The sequence below is a fragment of the Alexandromys fortis genome, unplaced genomic scaffold (genome assembly GCF_014885135.2).
Source record: "Alexandromys fortis isolate MF-2015 unplaced genomic scaffold, M_Fortis_MF-2015_v1.1 scaffold_359, whole genome shotgun sequence".
NCBI classification, from domain to species: Eukaryota; Metazoa; Chordata; class Mammalia; order Rodentia; family Cricetidae; genus Alexandromys; species Alexandromys fortis.
The window spans coordinates 582637-607469 of record NW_026068230.1 but is presented as its reverse complement, the minus strand read 5'-3'; the positions used below and the strand labels follow the sequence as shown (position 1 = coordinate 607469).

The window sequence follows — 24833 nt, the reverse complement described above, 5'->3', positions numbered from 1 at the left end:
GAAGAGGATTCTTTTCTCTTTGCCATGGAAGATGAATTCAGGTGATGTGGGCCAGGCATCCTCGTTGGAAATAAGGATGTGGTAACTTGCCCTAGTCGGGGAGATGAGGACAGGATGGCAGCCATGCCGGTTCTTGGCATCTGCTTGCCTTGAGATGTGCTGTGGGGCTGAAAAGTGATGGAGAACTTGCTCCTATCACCTCAATACAGTCTCATAATCAGCATAAGCTGGCAGACCCAAACCCGGGCGCTGCCAGAGGAAAGGACTGCCACGCTTCACAAAACTCTAAGCAACTCTGTGGAGCCTTGTTTCCTGACAGTTACTTCAGTCCACCTGCCAGATCATACCCAAGGTTGTGGGTGGGTATGACACCTAGCTTGTTATTAATGAGGAAAAAGAAAGAGGTTGCTTATTCAGTGTGTCTAACACCATTTCACACTGGATTTACCCAACACATTCCTGCAAACTGCTCAGAAGTAAGTCTCAGGTTCATGTTCTATTCAAACAAAACCTTCATCATTTATTACCAATGAATTTATTACCTCATAAATAACTGTTTATATGGCTTATATAATATAATCATTTGTTTTAATTTATACTAGTGTTTGACTTTCTCTTGGGTGGCACACACCTTTAATCCCAGCACTCGGGGGCGCTGAGGCAGGCGGATCTCTGTGAGTTTGAGACCAGCCTACAAGAGCTAGTTCCAGGACAGACTCCAAAGCTACAGAGAAACCCTGTCTCAAAAATAATAATTTTTAAGTGTGTGTGTGTGTATGTGGTGATGGCAATGGCACATACCTTTAATCCTAACACTCACACTCAGAATGCAGAAGCAGAGGATCTCTTAAGGTTGAGGCCAGCCTGATATATCTGGCCTAGCAAAATCCAGGGTATCTAGGGTTATAAAGAAAGATCCTCTTTCCAAAAAAAAAAAAAAAAAAAAGAAAGAAAAAGTGCGTGATGCTATTGAGTAACTCTCTTTAAAAATTACAGTCATGATGTCACAGCACAGGTGTGGGTTCACAAGTCCGTGTAATGAAGACTCAGAGAGAGACACCCCTAGAATGAACTTAAGCCTTTGGCGGCCGCAGGGCCTCCACCCTCAGTGGACTGAAGCACTTTCCCTTCACCCAGGGCATTTTTACTTTTCCCATATTTACACGTTAGCCAGTTGGTTTTCTTTTTTTTTTTTGATTGTTTCTTTTCCTTTTATTATTTTTACAATTAAGAGTATAGCATTTATACTCCACACACTCACACACACACAATAAAACAAGTGCTTGTTATGAAACAGTCCCTGTCCCATCCCCCCTCAATGTACTGAACATAGCAGTTTTAATAGAACAAAAAAAAAAAAAAATAAAGACAAGTCTGGTTACAAACTTTCAATAAAAAAGCAAAAGTAACGCAACAGCTGTTCAACTTCCAACTCTAATAGGGCCCCAAACAAGACAGCCCTGTGTAAGTTTCACCAGCACACAATCCGGTAGAAATGCTCAACTATAATCAACTAGTAATTGAGGTGAACAGAACCTTAGAACAGAAGTTATATTGCTTCCCTTCCCCCTTTTCTCTTACAGTTGGAGACACAGGTATTAGGAGATACAAAAGTCAAAGGAAGAAGAATTATAAAGAAAAATTCCCAAAGCTGCTGCTGTTTGGAATAGAAAGGAAGACAGAATTTTACAGATGTTCAAAAATTGTAAGGCATTAACACAATTCATACACTATCACTCCTACTTGAAAGAATAGAGATCAGCGTCTTATTATGTAAAACTGTACGTTCAGAATGGTATTACAGGTTCACCAGAAACTATGGATGTAGTTTTAGGCTTTATCAAGGAAAATAGGTTCATATCTAGCCTGGATCAGCATCTAGAACTGTCACCCCAATGGCTGTGAACTAAATAATAGCACGTTAACTCCATAGGAAGCTTAAGGATTGAAGATGTATACACGGCTAATTAGATCTCCCCGGCTTCCCGCTCTTCAGAGCTCCTCCTGTCTTCTGACCTGCCATTAGCACTCTCAAAGGACCGCTTATCTTTTCGATCTCGGTCACGAGGTGATCTGTCTCTGTCACGTGATGCTAAGTCTTGGTCTCTGAATCTTTCTTTTGAGGATCTGTGGGAACTGCTGCCAAGACAAGATTCATATAGATAACTCACTTATAGCGGAGACCAGAACTCCTCTTGGATCGCTCTCTGCTCCTATCTCTAGAACTGTGCCGACTTCTCTGGTGGCTGCGGCTGCGGCTACTGGAACGGGACCTGTGGCGATGTCGTTTCTCTCGAGACTTGGATTGAGTCCTCCTCTTGCGTCTCGTGACATGGAGCGAGATCGGTGTCTACGATGCTCTCTAGATCTAGATCTCCTCAGTTTTTCCCATTCTTCTCTCTCTCCCTCTTCTCTTCGTTTCAGACGTTCCTGGTTTCTATTCTCCTGCTTCTCAGCTACAACTCTCTTTAATTCTTCGAGTTTCTCTCTTATTTCAATAAATCCCAGGTGCAGTTTACCCCCAAAATGATCAGCAAGTCGCCTGTCATTATCATGAAGACCTAAATATGCGGAACAAACTTCACAGACTCGAAGTTTCTGCTGCTGGAAACTGGAAGCTGGCTTAGAATTCCGATAAACTTCCTCTGCTTCTCTTTTCTTTGCTCGTGCTTTCTCCACTTCATCCATGACTTTCTGAGATTCTTCCACATTTCCTTCAGCTCCTAGTTGTTCCACTTTGGCCAACAATTTACCTATTTCTTCATTTAACTCATGAACACGTTCAGCCTTTGCTGCCACTTCAGCACTTATCTCTTCTTGTGTTTCTGCTAATCTTTTCTTAGACACTTCAGTTCTTCGATCCCAATCTGCATTGAAGGACTGCAGATGATCCATGGCATCAAGTTCAAAGAAAAAGTCCTGTTCTTTGGATGCAATTTCATAATCTGCTCTTAGAGCCAGGTCATGGACTTTCAGGCATTCTCCAAGATCCATTCTTCACTGCTTATGAAAGAGTAATCTGGAAATCCTTTCTTTATTCTAGATATTTAGTTCCAGAAAGGATATCATGGGGACAACAGTTGAGAAAGTGGCTCTTGCATACTCTGTCATCGCTGAATTTGATTCGTTGTCGAGTAGTATCTCGCGGTACCCTGCTTCCATTTATGCAGTATGCCAGGCATCGGCACGATTTTCAGTGGCACACAGGCGGTTGCCACTACCAGGGCCCGTCCCGGGAGGTGCCCATTAGCTGGTCCGGGCGGGGGAACGAGAGAAAGGGGTGGGGGAGGTGCGGCGCTGTCTCGGTGGCCACCGCAGCCTCGAGGCCTGCGAGTGCGGAGACGGAGGGGTTGCGGGAGTGTCCGGGCTGCACTCCTCACGGCGTGGACGCGGAAGGTGGCAGCACCCTCCAGAGCAAGCCCTCGCGTCCTCACGACACGGGCTTAGGCCGACTCTCGCCGCCTCCCAACACCGACACCCACCAGAAGCCCTCAACCCCCCCTAGCGAGCTCTGACGCCGCTAGCCACCCCCGCCACTGCAACGGGAGCAGCGCCAGTTGATTTTCTTATGCTCAAAACAACCCGACTGAAGCTTCCAAATATACAGCCAAATGCAAACTCTCGATAAATCATATCATGGTTTTCTGGGTTCCTCCAAATCAAGTTTTGCATAAGGTTTGTATCCTTGGGAAACTCTCAGACAATATCTACATAGGGCAACAGAAGGTATCTGTAACACAAAGGATGGATTGGGGCTAGGTGTTAGTTGCTCTCTGGCACCAGGCCAACAGGAAATTCCGCAACAAATATATTTCCAATGATTAGTCAATGTGTATAGATTTAGAATAGAAAACATATCAAATACTAGAAAAATACTCTAAATTGAGTTCAACTCAGATATGAGCAATTTTATTTAAAATTCTCGTTTGAATCTTCAGCGTTCAATACATATTGTCAACAAAAAAGTCATTGTTCTAATCCTACCTCAGTGATTTCTAGATGGCCTCAGACAGTGTAAACAGTACTGAACTCCAGTTCATAACATTATCTGTCCTCGTGTAACAAAGTGTCCGCCCCTAACAGAGCTGCCACAGTAGAGCACAATTCCCTGATGCACGAACAGTGCGAACACCACTGTGTAAGCCGGAAAACACACGCAGCGAGCACTCCCACGCTTGTCCCAGTGAACAACCAACTTGTCCCAGGACCAACTCTGGTTGATGAACTTTGAGGTCAGAGAGGCACAAGTGCCGCGTGCCAAGGTGGAGACGGTGGCAACAGCAGCTGCAGCAGCATGGCAGGTCTGGCATCGGCATGGTTTCAGGTATCCCCTCTCCTTCTGCGACAAGGCCCTCTGAAGGTCCTGGAGCAGGAGTCCATGTCATCAAAATGATACAATGTCCTGGAAGATCTCCCACTAGGCCTGCTGTGACCAGAGGAACCGGTCACATTTCTCAAGCATGCCTTGTATCAATGCTCTGAAATCCCACAAAAAGAAAACAGCATATTCAGTTGTCCAAGTTCATTCTTAATAGCAAAGCAAAAACTCTAAAGACTTAAGAGGATTCAAGCACTGTGGTCAAAAGACACAGGCAAAAACCAGCAGAGTGGACGAGGACGTCATCACTCAGGGAACTGGAACGTGGCCAAGCATGGACGAGGCCTCGGGGTCAGTGACCAGTGTTGGGGAAAAGAAAGGGATCAACAGAATGAACAAGCGATCTGGAATAGGAGAAAATATATGCAGATCCCACCTGGTAAGAGGCACCTAGACATTTGGAATACAGTAGAATTCCACAGTCAAACTAGCAACCTGATTCTAAAGTGGGCAATGAACTTAATTATCTAAGGATAAAAGTAAGCATAAATATTCACTTACCACCAGTTGTTAGGGAAATGTAAACCAGTTGAGCAACTCTAATGTAAAATTCCAAAATATTCTCAAATCTAAAAATTTCTGAAACCCGAAATGCTTGTGTTCCAAGCTATATTAGCTATGGGACATTAAACCTATACTGTGACTCAACACAGAGTCAAATGATAGTAGCCAGGGCTATGGGAATGAAGGCGTATTTAATAGCTATGACACAGCAATTCAGAGGAAAATATGCTGGAAACTGTCTGCCCAGCAACATGCAACACTAAGTGACTAAATGCTCTAGAAGGCATTTTCACATGGGTTTGCTTTTTCCTTTTCTTCTTCATACAGTCTAGGCTGGCCTTGAACTGCTAATCCTTCTGTCTCCACCTCCCCAGAGCTGAGATTACAAGTGTGTGCCTTCTCACTTGCCTTGGTTTTTGTTGTTTCTACAACATCTATTTTACAACAAACAGAAAAAGAAAAACTAAACTAAAATAACTGTGCGTGTGTGCTTGTATATGTGTGTGTGTGCGCGCGTGCATGTGTGTGTTCTGCCCTGTGTTTTAAGCTGGATATTGAGCGCAGGGCTTAATACATAATAACTAAATCCCTACTACTGAGCTACATGCTCAGCCCCTTTTCACCTTTGAGACGGATTTTACTAAATCCCCTGTGTGTCTTTGAACTTGTGGTTTTCCAGCACTGACCTCCTAAGCGGCAAGCTCACAGATCCAAGCTACCAGGCCTGGCCAGTAACAATATCATTCTTACAGAACTGAGGTGCATGATAGTAGGGCACTCACATTAACCTGAAGAGCACCCTGATCATGGTGAGGAGGAAAATTTTACTTTGGCCTCCTCTTTTACACCATAATCAGCAGATGTGTCTCAGTCTCCTCATGAGCTAGTGAGGGCTTGAGATTACATGATCTCTGCACTCCCGTCTACCTACTGCTGAAAGTTTCAAGTAACACGCTCAGACACCACAGACAGTGTATGGCAGGCTGGCATTACCTCTGCCTTCTCTCAGCGATCCTCAGGATGTCACAGGTTCTGGTAAACTTTGCTGACAACTCAAGGGCCAGACCACATTCCTGTAGCAGTGACCAGGCCTGATCTGGGCCCAAAGCCTTAGCTAACAGGAGTGCCACATTCCCCACATTGATGGGAGCAGGCCCATCACTCAGGCTCCCATTTAGTGGCTCCTGAGGAGTTGGCCTTGCGCTCCTGTTCTGTAGTAGATGTAAGAGAAGCTTCCATTCCTCCAAGGTCTCGGGGATCCACCCTGCACACAGAAACACAGAGCACACAAGCTCCATACATGAAGTGTGAGAACTGTAAGAACACAGCAAAATAAACACATTCAAGAACAGCGTCTCTTCACTTCAGCACAAACCTTCTGAATTCACAGAATTAAAATCGTCCTCAAACTTTTTGGATATGCAACAAGGAAGAAAACAGACACATATGTGAGAACACATGTGCAGGTGTCCATAGAAGCAGAAAAGGTGTTAAAGTCCCTGGAACTAGGATCATAGGCGAGTGTGATGCACCCAGCATGGGGGGATGGGAAGCAAACTCTGATCCCCTGCAAGAACACCATGTGCTCTTCCCTGCTTTGCCATCTTCCAGTCCTAATCTTCTTTCAGACTCATTCTGGCTGCTGAAACAGAAAGAGCTTCAAAGTGGGCAAGAATGAAAGTCAGAGGACCAGTTGTGAGACTCCATCCCAGGAGTTATCTCCTTCACAACAGCATATGAAAACGTGAGTAGCGTGCTCACAACAGAAAGCAGTGGTTAAAGAGAAAAGATGCTGTAATATACCAAAGACCAGGCAAAGTCCCCACAATTTTAACAGCTATCTCGAACTGTGTAGACAACAACTAAAATGTTCAAATATGCTTGCTGAACACTGAGGAGAGACTTCCAGAACACCACAATGAGGAGTTAGCAGTTGGGATTTCTATACCTTTGTCCCCTTCCATCAGACTTATGTCGTTCAGATACACAATGGTGGTGAAGGCCTCCCTCCTCCTCTCCAGCTCCAGACACAGTGTAAGATATCCAGGCCAGAAACTTAAAGGGAACAAAGTTGACAAAAGGAGTAAGTGCATGAATGTCTATGAATGCCACTGTCCATATTAGCCCCATGTGGTCCTTAAAGCTTAAGGTAAAAGTAAATAAAAATTAAAACTCAGAGTTAATTTGTTGTTATGATAATTGGTTTTTGTTTGTTTCTAGAGACAGGGTTTCTCTATGTAGTTCAGGTTGTCTTGGAACTCGCTCTGTAGGCCAGGCTGGCCTCAAACTCAGAGATCTGCCTGCCTCTGTCTCCCGAGTGCTGGGATTAAAGGCATGCATCACCACCCTCTGGCTCTGAAGTCTTTTTTTCAGATTTATCTATTTTTAAAAACTTTTAAAATTTTTTATGTGTATGGGTATTTTGTTTAAATGTATGTCTGAGTATCACATGTACCTGTTGCCCAAGGAGTCCAAAAGTAGGTACTGGATCCCCTGGAACTGATGTTAGAGACAGTTGTGAACTGCCACGTGAGTGCTGGGAATTGAACCTGGGCTCTTTAGGAAGTACTCTTAACCCCTGAGCCATCTTCCCAATTCCAAGATTTACGTATGTATGTATGTATTTACTGCTTTGTATTTGTTTGATTTTTTTTCAAGATAGGGTTTTTCTGTATAGCTCTGGGTGTCCTGGAACTCACTTTGTAGGCCAAGCTGGCCTCAAACTCACAAAGAGCTGACTGTAGGCCAAAGGCCTCACAAAGAGGCCTCTGTCTGCCTCCCAAGTGCTGGGATTAAAGGTGTGCACCACCACCACACAACCCAAGATTTATTTATATATTATGTGTATAAATATTTGTCTAGATATATGTTTGTGCATAATGTACGAGTCTGGTGTCCCCAAAGGTCAGAAGAAGGCATCAGATCCCCTAGGTCTAAAATTACATCAGTTACGAACCTCCACGTAGCTGGGAATTGAAACTAAATCTTTTGCATGAGCAGCAAGTGTTCTTAATCACCGAACCATCTCTCCAGTCTCTAAAAGTCAGCTTTGTAATTAAAGATTGGTGATCACATGTGGCTAGAGGGCAGTGCAGTGGAAGATTCCCATCATCACACAAACTTCTACTCGACAACCTGGATCTAGTGTGAGTAAGAAACAAAGCTTTATGTACTTTGTAAGTAGTTTTGTTTTTTAATTTTATTTTCATTATGTATGAGGCTGCTTTGCCTGCATATTCCATATGTGTGCCTGGTGCCTGGGGAGGCTAGAAGAAGATATCAGATCCACTGGAATTGGAGCTACAGACGGTTGTGCTGAAAATCAAACCTAGACCCTCTGGAAGAGTAGCCAGTGCTCTTAACCCCTGAACCATATCGCTAGCCCTATTTTTCAGGTTTTACCACTCAATACAAAAACAGAATGTGTCTCCAAATCCCAGTCCATGGACTTTCTCCTTCGTGCTTCCTAATCACCAACCCTCCATCTTGCAATAATTCACAGAACCTCTTCCTGCAGGCTTTGCTTTTTCATGGACAGCACTAGAAATAATCTCCAGGGAGTCTGAAAGATGGCCAGAGAGATGGGTCAGCAGGTTAGCGGACATGCTGCCTACCTTGACAGCCCAAGTTCTATCCCTTGAACTCATATGGCACAAGAGAACCAACACTAGAAGGCTGTTCTCTGACTTCCACACAGATGACATAGCATGCACTTGCCACCTTCCCAAAATTAAATTAAAAATAAAACAAACGGCTATTTATTGTTTAAGTCCTAAAGAGTATCTCATGATCTCACCAGCTGCCACCTGCCCAGTCATTATCAACATAATTGTCATTCCTAATGGAGCAGAAGCAGAGGGCACCCGCCAGTGAGTAACCCCTCCTATCGGCAGTGTCAGTTTCTCACCCTGTCCTGTTTCCCTCAGCAGACTCACCCCACTTCACAGCCTTCAGGGCTGACTGCCAATCCCCCTTCCTCCTGAGCCCTTCACCAGGAAACCTATCCTGATCTCTCCCTTCTGGGAAGTCTTTTATCTGTTGTAACTGGTGTGGACTTAATAAATATCAGCTGGGGGAACTGACTCAGCAATTAGCAGAGGGAGTACAAGCACCTAAATACTATCCCTTAAATCATGGGCTAGAAAGACAGATCAGGAGTTAAACTCATTGGCTGCTCTTGTGGAGGACCTGTCTGTAACTCCAGTCCCAGGAAGTTCTGATGCCCTCTTCTGGACTCTGTGGTGCACAGACATTCATTCAGGCAAAACGGCCACACACAAAGTAAAAATTTTAGTATTAAAAAAGTTACATTTAAGCATCAAATTGAATCCTTGCATAAAATAGAGACAGCAGTGCAGGACCCTGACTAGAGATATTTCTGCATCCCAACCTGTAAACATCCTCACTTACCCATAGCACCTACAGATGTCAGTCATTTTCTCTTTGGTTGTAAAGTCTGCAGGAAGTTTAATCAGAAGTAGGATCAACTGACTATAACCCCAGGAAAGCAAGTGTGAATGAGGCCTATGAAATGAAAAAATGCAGGAAATTAGACAGGAAATAAATTCTAGAAAGTACGTCATAGTCATCTAATAGGAAAGACTGCAGTTGAGGCATTACCACTATTACAGTTTCCAAATATTTCTATTTTACTTCTTAAAAATTTAAACATAACTATATTATTATCTCTTGTTCATCTCAAAATGAAATAACAAACAGAAATGGGGCCTGGGGCTGTATCAATGCTAGAATGTCTGCCTAGCATGCAGGTACTGAGTTTAGTTCTAATTCTGATTTAATCCAATTTAATCCTAATCCTTGATTCCACCACCCACAGCCACTGCTATCTTCCTAGGGTTTTTTTGAGGAGTAAGTCAAATAAATTAGGCATTTGGCAAGAGGCAGTGCTTCAAAAGGCTTCCCTTGGGGAGAATACAAGACTGCTTCTGAGTCATGTACTGGTCATTTTATTTGCAGAATCTATTTTTTCAAATCCTCCGGGTAAATTCACAAATTAATTGACATGTCTTTTGAAAGAAAACATACATGCATGCACACGCGCGCACACACACACACACACACACACACACACACACTGTTTTCTTTAAAACCGGCTAATCCAGGGTTCACTGTGGGTCTCCAAAAGAGCTGCAGGGAGACCAGTTTAATTCTTTGATGTTACTTGCAAATTTTTACATGAATGTGCATTTTTCTGAAAGGAACTGTGAGATTCTTAAAGGGCCATAACCTCACGCTGTTCAGAACCTCTAGGATGTATATGGATACACAATCTTGATGCTCCCAGTACCTGGTTCAGTTTTTTCTACTGCTGTTCCTGAAGGGAGCCTGAACACTACAGGGGAAAATTAAGTTCCACTTTGAGGGAGGTTCACAGAGGAGGACTGCTTACCTGGGATGTCCTTCATCATCTACTGTACTTGTGCTTGGTGGAGCATCATGGGACACTGCCAAAAGCAGCCAGTCAAGTCTTAAAGATTCTGGTTGTAGAAGGAACTCAAGGAAGGATGGCCTGAGGGCAAGATGGGGTGAAAAACTATTAATTTTCATGAGAGAAAACAAAGGAGGTGGATGTAAAGAAAACAATAAAGGACAACTTGGAATCTCCTCTGGTAGAAAGGGCTAGAAATGCTAGTGAGAGTACCAGTCTACTAAATGAGTAACCTAGGTGTAAGGCGATAAGGAAAAGTGAGAGGGAGGCAGGGAAAGGGGTGGGAGAAGGAGACAGTGGGGAAGGAGAGGGGTGGCCCGGTGGCAAACACAGGGAAAGGAAGACTCTCCAGTCATATAACTCAACGGGAGCTGACTGCCATGGAGGGGACAATGATGGCCCAGCCTGAAAGAAAAGAAGCAGGAACAGAAATCCACTCCTGAAAGCCAGGCTACTAAAGCACTCACTGGCAGGGGAATAAAAATCTTGTCTGCTTTGCATGAAATCCTGTTGAATCAAGAATTTGTTTTCTTTTCAAAGATTATTTTATGTGTGTGTGTTGCCTGCACCTACGCGCACCATAGAGGCCACTCAGATCTTCATAACTAGAGTTACAGACTGTTGTGAGCTGTCACATGAATGCTGGGAATGGAACCCGGGTCACCTGCAAGAGCAGCAGGTGCTCCTAACTGCCTGGCCAGCATCTCTGCAACATGAAGGACTGAATGTTATGCCGAGAATCTGAGACTCTCTCAGAGAGGAGGGGAAGTGTGCGCTGAGGGTGTAAAAATGCCCAAATCCTCATCTTCCACAGTAGGTGCCTCACCCTCCTCACAGCTCATACAATAGAAACAACGTTCCACCTAGAACAGAGACCACACACGCCTTCTCACCACTGATCTTCAGGCCTTGACTTCACCAGACTGTCGAGATAGGCCAAAAACTGAGCTGGATGATGACGGCAAAGCTGTGCGATGTCTGAAGGCGAGATGGATGGGTAAAACTTGATGAAGGCTCGAAGGGCAGACTCCCCAAACCTATCATACAATCTGTATTTGAAAACAGCACATCAGTCTCCAACTTCAATGCCATATGATTTGGTTATACTATGGACTCATTAGAAATAAAAATAAATATTCTAATAAGAAGCTGCACAAAAAGCCAGGCAGTGGTGGCACATGTCTTTAATCCCAGCACTTGGGAAGCAGAGGCAGGTGGATCTCTGTGAGTTCAAGGCCGGTCTGGTCTACAACAGCTAGCTCAAGAATGGCTAGGATTGTTGCACAAAGAAACCCTGTCTCAAAAAAAAAAAAAAAAAAAGCTGTACAATATGCAAATGCGCCAAACTTTAGATACTAATCCATAAAAACATTGCAAATGTTTAGGGTCCCACAAACAATGTACAGGACTACCCACCGGGTGGCAAACGCGATCAACAAGGGGCTATCTGAAGGGACCGAGCCATCCAGGAACTGTAATGCTGCGGGCAGGTCTCTGTCTTCCATCTCCGTGTATGCAGGATTAGAACTTGCCATCTCTGAAAAGAAAGAAAAAAACAGCCTTTCCCTTCACCTCTTTGCTGCAACTATTCTTGCACACATTCATTTAACCGTCTTCACCACACCCTAATGCCACCTACTAGTGTCACCCCAATATTTGTTAAGCATTGCAGGAGACAAAAACAGAACCTGACAGGATAAAATCTCAACTTTTTAAAACCATAAAGTTAAACTGGGAAATAAAACTCACTAGAATTTTTATTTTGTATATGTGTGTGCTGGGGTACCTAGAGATCAGAAGAGAGAATTGGAGCTGGAGTTATAAGCCATCTGATGAGGATGCTAGGAATCAAACTCAGGTCCTCTACAAGAGCAGCAAGCACTAGCACTTAGCTTCTCCTCTTCAGACTCATGTTCTGAAATTTTCAGAGAACAAATAGTCTCTACTATGCTTGAAAAATAAGTTTATAGGCTGTGTACCATATATATACATACGTGTATGTATGTATCTGTGTGTGTGTCTGTGGTATGTGTGTATGTGTGTGTGTGTGTATCACAAGCCAGATATCTCTATTATCAATGCCAAACTGCTCAGGTTTTACAGAATTAGTATTCCCATATCATCTCTTAGAAATAAATTCAGTAAAGTTGATTTAAACAATATTCAAGGAAATATTCAGCCTAAGTAGGAAGAATTGACTTTGAGGAGCAGCCAGAAGTCATTTACAGCTAAACTTACTGGATGAAGTGAGTGACAATCTTGTTACAAATCTCTTTAGGGTTAAAAAGAGAAAAGGCCGAGTGTAGTGGCACATCTTTGAGCCTAGCACTCAGAAGGGAGAGGCAGGCAGATCTCATGAGTTTGAGGCCAGCCTGGTCTATGTAGTGAGCTCCAGGACAGCCAGGACTCTGTGGAGAGACACTGTCAAGAAAGAAAGGAAAGAAAGGGAGAAAAAGAGGGAAGGAAGGAGGAAGGGAAGAAAGGATGAAGAGAAAGAGAGCAAGAGAGCAAGAGAGCAAGAGAGAAAGGGTATGACTTTAACGTAAAATGAGATTTTTTTCCTCAGTAGTTTTCAGTGGTCCTAAGACACATAATCAAGAATAGTTTCCATCAAGAAAACAGTCAGCTTGTTGTGATGCGGGAAAAGAAGTGCTCACTCACTGTGGCAGGAGTGCAAACTGTCAGTCGCTATAACAATTTATAGGAGTTTTCTCACAAAGCTGGAACTGGATCTGCCGTATGACCCGGGGGCACCACTGCTGGGCATTCACCCCAAAGATCCCAAGTCAACACACCAAGATACCAGCTTATCCATGTCGTAGCTGCAGTGTTCACAACGGCTAAGAAACGGAACAAGCCTGTATGTCCATCAGCAGATGAATGAATAAGAAGATGGTACATATAAAGATAGAATTTATGTTGTCATAAAGGAAAATGCAATCAAGACATCTGTGGGGAAATGAATGCCATTGGAAATCATGTTAAGCAAAACTAGTCAGACTCAAAAAGACAAATGGCATATGTTCTCTCTTATACTGACACAGAGAGAGCAATAGAACAGAAGAGAACTAGACGGGGGGAAGGCATCAGCTGGAAGGAGGAAAAAGAAGGTAGGAAATGGAGAAAATATATGACAATGTCATGATGAAAGCTACTGTCTGTTGTAACCTAGAAAATACCCGTACTTATTATCCGTGTGTGTGCGTGCGTGTGATGTGTTTGCATTGTGGGAGGGAATGCATGCCACAGCATGTATATGAACACATGTATATGAACATATTCCATCTTAATATGAGTTCTGGAGATGGGAGTCACAGTTCCAGCCTTGTACAGCAAGTGCTTTGGCCCTCATAAACATCTCTGATCCTCAAAACCATTAAAGACAAAACAAAACAACAAAACCACATCCTCCATAACTGGAATATTATCAGACAGGTGGCACCTGTCTAAAGTCAGTTTTCAGCTTCTACTAGAAGGAGAGCAATTGCCCCTATGCTGCTTTCCATTTGACTGTGTCAGACAAGAACTTAAAGAGCAAGAGCGGCTTCATGCCGGTAGCTATGACTTCGGTTGCACACTGCATGCTCTAGCTAGGACTGGTATAGTGGTCACCAAGCACTCACAGACTTTCCTGCCAATTACTGGGATCAAGGTTGAAGATGACCACACAAGGGAAAAGATGCAGTTTAAGTGAGGAGTGCTGCTGTCAGACTCTACTTGAAAACAAGGATCCTGCTTATGTCACATAAACACAACCTGTGCTTTTAAGCTGCTATATGTGACCTGAGGCACAACTGTAACTGCAGATGTAATTTCAAGGAAGCCAAAAGGCCTTCAAGTGAGATAATAGGCAAGTATGTCACTACCTGTGGCAACTGACTGGGCAACGAAGAAAAATTGTGTTTAATGTCACAACTGCTAGAGTCAACGTGGCTTCTGTTACTCAAGCAGAATTTTGAAGGCAAAAAAAAAAAAAAAACTTCAAAAATAGGGTAATGCAGCAGAGAAGAGCAACAGGTATGAATACAAATCTGTACGGGTGGACAGCAGCTAGTGTGAACTGCATCCAAGCCGGAGCAGTAGTGGCACACGCCTTTAGTCCCAACACTCGGGAGGCAGAGGCACGTAGATCTCTGTGAGTTCTAGGCCAGTCTTGTCTACAGAGCATACTCCAGGACAGCCAAGGCTACACAGAGAAATCCTGTATCAAAAAAACAAAACAAAAGAAATATTTTTATAACAGAGTAACACAGTAAGTCAATGTTTGAAGAACTATTAAATAAGCTTAAATGGGTAGAACACAGGGCCATTGAGATGGCTTAGTGGAAAAAGATGCTTGTCACCAAGTCTGATGATACCTGAGTTCAATTCTGGGGACCCACATGGTGGAAGGACAGAACTGATTCCAAAATTGTCTTATGATCTCTAAAATTGTGCCATGATACATTCACATATATATGCAGGCATATGCACGCATACATACATACATTCACACATACAAATAAAAAATTTAAGAAGACTGGAGGGGCTGGAGAGCTGACTCAGACACACTTGCTGCTCTTGAGGAGGACATAGGTTTTGTTTCCATCCACCTACAACCACCTGTAACCCCTACTTCAGGGGATCTGATGCTCTCTTCTGGCTTCTTCAAGCACTGCATTATAAGGCATATATACAGACAAAAAGACACATATACATACAAAAAAATACAAATGATTTTTTTGTTTCTTTTGTTGTTTTTTTGTTTTTTCAAGACAGGGTTTTTCTGTGTAGCCCTCGCCATCCTGGAACAAATAAATACTTTTTTAAAGGAGTCAATAGTTGGGCAGTGGGAGCACTCGCCTTTAATCCCAGCACTCAGGAGACAAAGGCAGGTGGATCTCTGTGAGTTCAAGCCAGCCTGATCTACAAAGCATGTTCCAGGGTGTTACACAAAGAAACCTTGTCGAAGGGGGGGGGGGGGGGGGGGGGAATGGATAGAAAACAAAAGGGAGTGCTGTTCAGCAGAGGTAAATTTTCTACTCAAATCTTTGTCAGGCCTCCACATTATAAAACACCTCTACAAGTGGTAATGACATCTGACTATTACCTTTCAGTCCTTCAACAAAAGTGTCCCAAACACAAGGGCTGTTGGTGTAACTTAGCTTGATACTCTCCCTTGCTCTCTTCAAGTCCAGGAGAAAAAAATACTTCTTCAGGAAACAGCAAGCCAGGACCTCAGGAGAGAGCTGCTGTAAAGCACAGTCCACATGTCCCCCTGTGCTGTCCACTACAGAAGTCAGCACACCTAGTTCCAAACACAGTGTTGTCAATTCTGCCAGGTCTTTCTGAAGACTGTTTGATATGGTATACGGAGAATATACTCGGAAAATGTCGCCCAAGGGCTCACTCAGGCTGCTTACAGATTCACAGGCTGTATGACCACCAGTTTCTTCAACGCCCAAAGAATTCCTCTTTTCTTCTTCACTGTCTTCATCTAATCCTCTCTCTTCTGACTCAGTAAGGAGGTGCACATCCGGGCTCACAGGCAGACTGCTGCTACAGGAAATGCCAGCAGAGCCATTCAAGGCAAACGTTTTCTCTAATTGTGAAAGCCACTTCTGTAATACTGTTCTTAGTGACTTGGGTTCAAATAAAACCAGAGGGTCCAGTAACTTGGTCCTATGCAAAACAGATGAATGTGAACATTGTCTCATTTGTTTTTAAAAATTAGATTATTTTAGAACAAACCTAACTGATAAAGCATACTCCTCTAGAATAAATGTTGCTTTTGAGTTCTTTAAATGACAATTATCACAGAAGTCCAATGAGACAGGTATCACCGCCTCTGGAGTATGTTACTGACTCCTGAACATCCATGGTAAATACCTCTGACCTAGACAGTCAAGACGACTACTGATACTGCCCAAGGCCAACCCCACTCATGGTAAATCCTCCACACTCACATTGCTTCCGCTGTCCCTGCTCTGAGTTCTTGAAGCCTGTCTTCTTCAGGAAGTTGACTAATTTCTTTCTCCCTAGAAAAGCATAAAAAAGAAATAATCCTATTCACAAGATTAGGGGCAACCCAAACTTTCTTAGACCAAGACTCCTATCTATTGCTTACTAAATGGCGAGTGTGCCACATGTCACCCTGCCTCAGAGTCTTTTACTCTCGTTATCTTTACCAAACATTCCGTTTCTATTCACTACGGGATAGCACGTCCTAGAGCTGACAGGCCAGGCAGCTTTAATGACTTAGAGTTTAAGCTATTCAAAGAGCTAGGACAGGACCTGGATCTCAGCCACCTCCTCTTAATCTAACACTCCTCTGACATTCCAGGAAGGTGACAAGACGACAGAGAGGGAGAAAGGTGAATGAGATACGAAACTAAAACCCTGTCTCAACAGAGTTAATTCCTCGTAAACTAGAATTTACAGTTTCTGAGCTACACAACAATCTTCAGTGAGCAGTGTCATACATACAGGGTCTCTCACAGTACAGTCTCTGACACATTCACACTGGCAGTGGTCTAGCATTCCAGATTCTGACATAAGGCTTACTCAGCGTCTTCCTCTAGATGGCAGGTTACTGCATTCACTTCCTCTTCGTGTGCTTGGTCAACATCCTTGGATTCAAATGTCTCTTTCAGCTCCGGGCTTGCGTGAAGGGTGCCAATCTTCTCAGTTGTTTTACGCACAAAGCAAGAAACACTGGAAGTCAAATATCAAAAACCTAACATGAAAATATATCAACACTGTCAAGAGTGAAAAATCTGGTTCCTGACGTTCCTGTTTCCATTAGTACTACATAGCCAGCTTGAGTTTAACAACAAGACAAGCTTGCTTGATTTCTCTGAGCAACCCCATTTCACATGAGGCTCATATAAACTTACAGTAAGATGAGTCACTGTGTTTGTAAAACTGTCCTGAGGCCAGTGAGTCAATGCTAAAGGGTAGGTTTCTAGGGCAGTTGTCTCTTCAATGTAATGTCTCTTTCAACTCAGTTAAGCATGTGATCATCAGTCACTTCCTGATCAGAGAATAATAAGGAACAGACCCTTCTACAGGAAGAATGTGCACCCAGAAAGACACAGGCAAGTAGCTGGGCAGAAGATACATCTTCTCTCTCATTATCAGTGCCAAGATTGGTTTCATACACAGACTAGAAAGAATTCTCAAAAATCTCCAGTTCTAGGGCTGGAAAGACAGCTCAGTGGTAAAGAGCACTGGGTGCTCTTTCAGAGGTCCTGAGTTCAATTTCTAGCAATCAGATGGTGGCTCACAACCATGTATAATAGGGTCTGATGTCTGATGTTCTCTTCTAGCATGCAGGTATATATGAGGACCACTCATACATAAAATATAAATAAAAAATTTTTTAAAAATCTCCAATTCTCAAGGGCTGGAGAGATGGATCAGCGGTTAAGAACATTGGCTGCTTTTCCAGAGGATGCAGGTTCAATTCCAGTCACCCATATGGCAGCTTACAGCTGTCTAACTTTAGTTACAGGGGATCTGACATCCTCACACAGACATACACACAGTAATTAATGTTCAAAAAATCTCCAGTTCTCCCAGATGTGGTGGTGTGCTTTTAACCCCAGCACTCAGGAGGCAGAGGCAGGTAGAGCTCCATGAGTTTGAGGCCAGGCTGATCTACATATGGAGTTCCATGCCAGCTAGAGCTACATAGTAAGAACATGTCTCAAGAAGGGGGAGATCCTCCAGATTCACGCATTTAGTGAGAAGGGATCAAGAAATAACTAATAGGCCAGACAGACACCTCAGCTGGTGTAGGGTGTTTGCTACTCTTTTAGAGAACCTTGGTTCAGTCCCCAGGACCCATATAAAGGTCACAACCACTTGTGACTCCAGTTCCAGGAGATCTGACATGGGTTAGCCTCCACAGGCAGCATGGTGTAAATGAACTCACACAAGTTCACACACATCAATACAAATAGATAAATCTTCACACACACAGAAAAGACTAAATGGGCCAGAGAGAGGCTGAGCAGGTAAAGGCACTTGCCACCAAGCCTGACAAGATGAGTCAGATCCCTAGACTCCACACGGAGGAGAGAACTGATGAGATGAAGTTGTCCTCCACCTCCACGTGGACACACTATGGCGTACACCGGGGAAGAGGCTAACATTCTTAGTTGTGCCAGTCTGTGGTAGGCGTAGGGGCTCATCTACGACTAAACTACTCAACTACACAAATGAAGAGGAACACAGTTCACATTAGCTGGTTATTAGAGAAATAGCGTGAGACCTTCTATTTAACATTTACAATGCCTTCTTCTCAGTATGTCATGTGACAACTGAAGCAAAGTGACATGGCTGGTTCATTTACCTTTCTTTAACAGCCTGAAGAGACACCAGCGGAGACGGGGAACGAAATGGCAGTGGAATGCTGAAGGGCAGAAAAGCTTCACTCTTATCTGTCTCAGACACCACTGGACCATGGGAAACATTGTCTAATAAACAGAATCAGGGAGAAATAAACATCTAATCACATCAAAGTTTTTTATACAAAGCTAAACAAATTCAGCAATGAATAAACCAAAGGAAATGAAGGATTCAGTACCAAAATCATAACTGACCCAGATACAAATGAGCACAGAACACAGGTTTCTGGGATGCATGGACGGTCCACATGAAACACTGAGCCAGGTACCTTTATCAACTACTAACCCTGTATCCCCACAAGTCACAAAGGTAGTTTAGAGTTTCTACTAATCTCTTCTCAACAGTTCAGTCACAGGAATGCTGGAACATTGAAAAGGGAAGGCAATGGCTCCCAAAACTGGAGCTATCTTTCATTCCTGGTGGAAAATAATGTGGTTAGTTATGGTTAAAAAAAAAAAGTCTTCATTATTTTGGCTAAAGATCAGTCTTAACCTGTCCAGCATTTTGATACATGAACCAAATTAGACACTTTACAAATGTTAGTCCAAACAAGAGGTTAAAAACAACCTATACATCGCTATCTCCGAGTGACCAGCAGATCTATAGGTGGCTAGTCTCTAATACCTTAAAATTTACTCGTAACTGACAGAAACTCTCTGCATAAGACTATCCTGTCAGTTCACAGAGAGCACTGTCCCTCATCAGTGACCAACAAGAGATGCACTCATCACCGTCATTTCTGTTTGCTCCACAGTCCTGCTCTGGCTGTTCTTCTTCCTGTGGGGAGGCGAATTCTCGAAGTCTTTCATCTTCTGAGAAGGTCTGACTGTGAAGGGAGCAAGAGTCTTCTTCGGACTGACTGCCTCTTCTACTACTGATGATCCGATAAATACCAGAGTCCAAGATGCTAAAACTTTCCTAAAAATGAAAAGAATTACCCTCAAAATCAACGTTCTTCTGTGTAAGCAACACGTCTTTTTCAGAATAAGACCAACACTGGGCCAAAGGTCAGCAGTCAACTACAGTTATCAGCACACACTGTGGAGTGCGGGCACCGAGCATGGATGAGCAAGTGACACCATGTCTTCCACCAAATTCTCAGCTTGGCTTTGGAAAGCAGGCAGTGAGGAAGGGAGTTGAAATGAGACAGTCCTGAGTAGGACTGAGACCTCAGGTGACATAAAACATCTGAAATCCCAGACTGAAAGCCACCCCACCTAGACAGGAAGCTATGTGAAGGGCATTTGGGAAAGGTAGGCAGTAAACAGTGACATAAACAAATGCAGCTTCAAAACACACCTGACTTTCCTTAGCTGCCCATCATGGGAGAAAGCTCCCCTGCTATATTTTGGATTCTATGGTGCCACTGGGAGGTGGTAAACCTTCAGAGGTAGGGCGCAGTAGAAAGTGAGGTTACTGGAGGTATGCTCTTAAATGTGATACTGGGACCATTCCCTCCTCGTTTCTCTCAGCTCCCGGATATCATTAGGTGAGCAGCTTTCTTCCAGCAAGTTCTTCTTGCCAAAGGCCTAATGGACAATACCAGCTAACCATGTACTAAACTTTCTCAAACCACACACCAAAATAAGCTTTCCCTTCTTACAAAGTGTTCAGCTCAGGGAGTCTGAAAAGTAACAAAAAAAGCTGACATCTCCATGACACTTTCCCCAAAAAATTACTCCATGGAAAGCAAAACAGATCCTTGGACTTGCTCATTTCCCTGCAAGATCCAAAAACTCATAAAGGACTGGCAGAATGACTTAGTGGGTAAAGGCACCTGAGTTCAATCCTCAGGACTCAGATGGAGGAAGGAAAGAGCTGATTCCTGACAGCTGGCCTCAGACCTCCATTTGTGTTTGCTGGAATGTGCATGTCCCCTTCCCCAACACACACACTACAAATAAGCTAAAAAGAAAAGCGCTCACGTGTGATGAAATGGAGCTTCTTCTACTGCTGCAAGCTGAATCCAAAGGCTCAAGTTTTAAGATCAGTTCATCCAGGTGAGAAATTAGTTCACTGCCGGTTATAAGGTCCAGCTGTGATTTCAAATGCTCTAATTTATCTGCGGTTAATGTTTTTCTTGCCTAATAAAAGGATAAAAAATCCCAAGAGAACAGCTTACTATTTACAGCCACATCTATATCCAAACAGCCACAGTGCTCACACAAGAATAAGCCTTCACAGGTGTTTTGAGGTTTAGTAAGCTAGCAAGATTTAATCAGTACATATTATATATTAAGAGTTACCATATGCACAATCATCCTCTTTAAATCAAGCTCTGAAATTAAAATATATTTGTAAATTAATCTGACTTTTTGCTTGCTTTTTGTTTTTCAAAACAGGATTTAGAGACCCTGCTAGTCCTTACTGTCCTTGAACTCACTTGTAGACCAGGCTGGACTCAAACTCCGGAGACCCACCTTCCTCGGCTACCAAGTGCTGGGATTAAGGCGTGTACCACCACACCCAGCTCTGGTATTTTCTTAAAACCAAAAAATTCACCATCTTTATTACCCTTCACAGATATAACTGCCAAGCTTTCTTTGAAGACTTTAACTCTACATGTGTAAGTCATACAGAACAGTTAATAAAGATAAACAACTTTATAACAATCCTGAAAGCTAGGATGGTTTGACCAACCCATGATTAACAATGACAGGTAAGCTCTAACTCACTCTGCTGGTAACGATAGAATTCTGGAAGAGACAGCATGTGCGAGCAGCCAGGTCCCACAGGCCTCTCCTTAACAGGCGTTCCACACAGCGCTCAACAGACAACAGGGAAAGATGGGAGATTTTCCCATTAAAGTGTAAACAGAACAACTCATTCTTGTAGACAGCTATATCCTGAATATCTACAAAAAAACAAAAACAAAACCACAAAAGTGAACAGACAAGACATTAATCAAATACCTCTTGCTCTTTTTTTAAGGCCTGGGCTAGGGAAGCAGCTTAGCGATTGGGCCCTTGCCTAGAATGTACAAGGCCCCACTCTTGATCCCCAGCAGTGGAAGGGAAACCCTATCATTTTTACACGGGCTAAAATCATACTTAAAAAATCTTAAATAAGATTTTGCTTGCCAAGCTGTGGTAGGGCATACCTTTAATCCCTGCTCTTGGGAGGCAGAGGCAGGAGGAGGATCTTGTGAGTTCGAGGCCAGTCTGGTCTACAGAGTGCGTTTCAGAACAGCCAAGGCAACACAAAGAAACCCTGTCTTGGAAAAAATGATTTGGCTCAGTGTAGTTTCATTTCTTTTTATACTTGTACTTCAATGAAGAAATCATAGTTAGACACTTTTCAAAGATTAGAAAACAAATGAGCTTTCTGATCTAAAACCCTAAGGGAATTGGGAGTACAAAAGTAGAGCGTATGCTTTGAGTCAGACTATAACAATCGAGAAAATTACCACCTGGCACTCACATGAATAGATTTTAACAAGTATATGATGAATCTTTCATGAGTAGGTATGAACACCATGAAAGAATTTAACATACTAATTTGCAAGGGACATCCTCAATTGGTGGAAAACAACCTATAAGAAATCATTGTGGATCAATCATGACCTCCCTCCTTTCTCTGCAGAAAGGACTCTAAAAGTCAAAGCCAAAACACTATCTTACCAGCTATGCTAAACTTTCCCATATTTCTGGTTTCAACCATGAGTACAGGGACTGATTTTCTGTTAGTCACATACAATGACTATTCCCTGCATTTTCAACTTCTCACATTATAAAATAATCATAATATAATTAATTTTCCCACACAATTAAAAGACTAAAAGTTACTTAAGAAATAAAAATACAATTACCCTTGACTTCACTCCAAAGAAGAACTTGAATATTCTGAGGAATGAAAATATAAATTCCTTTTTCTGTCCATGTCAGCACACAGTGTTCACTGGAAGAGAAAATAAAAGAGGTCAAAAACAAAACAAAACACCCTCATGTACACTAGAGCATAGAACTTTAAAATTCTCTGGACTCAATCTCTCATTGGCTATTAAAGTAAAATCAGACAATACAAAGGAAATACAGCAGTGACACGGCTGATTCAACCTCACCATCTTCTTCTTAAGCCCATTAAAAACATAGGATCAAGTGGTGTCAAACTGGGGAAATTTAGGCACAAACACAAATAGCTTCTATGAAAAAAAAAAAAAAAAAGAGACTGATCTTTGGAAAAAGAAAAACCTATTAAGAGGGAATTATGTGATCCTTATGCAACTTCTCAGATAAAACAGACAGACTATCATTTAAATAGACCAGTAACTTATAGTCAATCAACTCAGGAATCCCTATCAAGAAAGGCAAAATTCTGACTTGATCTGTGTATGTAGGTAAACACAGGCTAAGAAGACCTGGCCAAGTCCATCTGTACCAGAAGTATTAAGAAGGGTTCCGGTTATATTCTCTACCGAGGCCTATTAAGCTACAAAAGTGCTATTTTGTCAGAGAGGTAATCACATGCCAGGGTCATTCAGCGTGAAGGCAGAAGAGCTCGCATTTAGACTGCAGAGTGCAGCCACCAACGCTGGAGCTTCCCTCTGAAGCTCACAGGACTTTCTCCCTCGTTTCCCACCAGAAACTCCCTATATCTATAGACGTCACTTTCTCTCGCGTGACTGCCAGGTTGTTACCAAGCACACATGCTCTCCTCCCAGTCTAGCCACTCTCCCCTGATGCCCCCACAGTCCACAGTCTAGCACCTTCTGCTGACGTGGCTACTTCTTGTCCACTGCTTCATCGTGCACTGCAGTCTATTTTGCAGAAAGAAACATCTCCAACAAGATTATAATCCTGAGAACTTGGAGCTTTTTTCCATACATATCCAAAGTATATAATCACATGCCTATGATCATAATCAGTAAAATTGGTAAAATACCTTTAAGAGCCAGAGGTATTCAACTTATAAAATTTATTTTTTTTAATTACATTTTTTGTTTGTTTTTGCTTTAGCTTTTGTTTTTCAAGGCAGTGTTTCTCTATATAGCTCTGGCTGTCCTGGAACTCAGAGGTCCACCTGCTTCAGCCTCATAAGTGCTGGGACTAATGGCATGCACCACCACAACAGGCTAAAAATTCTATTTTTATTTACTTTGTGTGTATGTGTATGGGAATGCATGTGACATGAAACATTTGTGAAGGTTAGAGGACAACTTGCAAAAATCTGTTCTCTCCTTTGACCATGTGGATCTCATGGCTCAGACTCAGGTAATCAGGCTCAGTAGTGGGCACCTTTATCCACTGAGCCATGCCCTAGATGTAATAATCCAAGGGCTGAGAGAGGGCTCAGTGGTTAAAAACATTGATTGCTTTCCCAGAAGACCTGGGTCAATTCCCAGCACCCACATGGCAACTCACAACTGTCTGTAACTCCAGTTCCAGGGGATCTGACACCCTCACACAGATATACATGCAGGCAAAACAATAATTCACATAAAATTTTTAAAAAAAAGGAAGAAAGAAGAAAAGAAATAATGAATAACCCAAAGGCTGGAAAGTTAGTTCAGTGGTTAAGGGCATTCTGTTCTTCCAGAAGACCCAAGTTCAGTTCCCAGGACCCATGGCCAGCAGCTTATAACTGCTGCCAACTCTAGCAACAGGGGATCCAATACACTATCTTCAGACTTCCTTCACCACCCCACACACAGAGCAGATATGTAAACACACACACCTAAGTGAAATAAATATAAAAGAAATAGCAGATAGCAGTCTGGATTAAATGAAAGATACAAAGGAGACATAAGAGCTCATACTTATAATTCATAACATTCTTCATCCTCTTATTCCTTTACTGGTAATAAACCAGGTCATAAAGCTAAAAGAATTGTTTAAGGAGTCAAAGAAAAAATTTATAAACAAAAAAGCCAAAGAAGGTTAGCCATTGTGCCACACACCTTTAATCCCAGCACTCAGGAGGCAGAGGCATGAGGATCTCATTGAGTTTGAGGCCAGCCTGGTCTACACAGCAAGTTTTAGGCCAGCTAGGACTACACAGAGAAAGCCTGTCTCAAAACAAATAGATGATAAATAGATTAGACAGAGAGAGAGAGAGAGAGAGAGAGAGAGAGAGAGAGAGAGAGAGAGAGAGAGAGAGAGAGAGAGAGAGAGA

The 24833-nt window shown here is 42.8% G+C and overlaps 2 protein-coding genes across 4 annotated transcripts in view; both read right to left on the bottom strand.

Annotated features, from left to right (window-relative positions):
* Positions 1-1238: 1238 nt before the first annotated feature.
* On the bottom strand, positions 1239-2998 carry LOC126493718 (putative RNA-binding protein Luc7-like 2). The gene is given in 3 exon segments (XM_050130810.1): positions 1239-2136; positions 2172-2325; positions 2328-2998. Coding segments are annotated over 3 exon segments (990 nt in total). The 5' UTR covers positions 2995-2998; the 3' UTR covers positions 1239-1967.
* An 884-nt stretch (positions 2999-3882) lies between these two features.
* The window catches only part of Hps5 (HPS5 biogenesis of lysosomal organelles complex 2 subunit 2), a 41556-nt gene continuing 20605 nt past the window's right edge, over positions 3883-24833 (bottom strand). Inside the window, exons 9-23 of one of the 3 annotated variants that reach the window (XM_050130806.1) lie at positions 22531-22619; positions 21398-21576; positions 20648-20806; positions 19454-19640; positions 18667-18790; positions 16875-17024; positions 16277-16348; positions 15421-15992; positions 11748-11868; positions 11225-11380; positions 10293-10412; positions 9293-9406; positions 6831-6937; positions 5876-6146; positions 3883-4478 (exon numbers count right to left, since the gene is read on the bottom strand). In XM_050130806.1, coding sequence (XP_049986763.1) covers positions 4418-4478; positions 5876-6146; positions 6831-6937; positions 9293-9406; positions 10293-10412; positions 11225-11380; positions 11748-11868; positions 15421-15992; positions 16277-16348; positions 16875-17024; positions 18667-18790; positions 19454-19640; positions 20648-20806; positions 21398-21576; positions 22531-22619 — 2482 coding nt within the window. In that variant the 3' untranslated portion in view covers positions 3883-4417. Of the gene's footprint in view, positions 4479-5875; positions 6147-6830; positions 6938-7838; positions 8024-9292; positions 9407-10292; positions 10413-11224; positions 11381-11747; positions 11869-15420; positions 15993-16276; positions 16349-16874; positions 17025-18666; positions 18791-19453; positions 19641-20647; positions 20807-21397; positions 21577-22530; positions 22620-24833 lie in introns of those variants that run through there. The other 2 variants (XM_050130808.1, XM_050130807.1) reach the window with 2 other exon arrangements.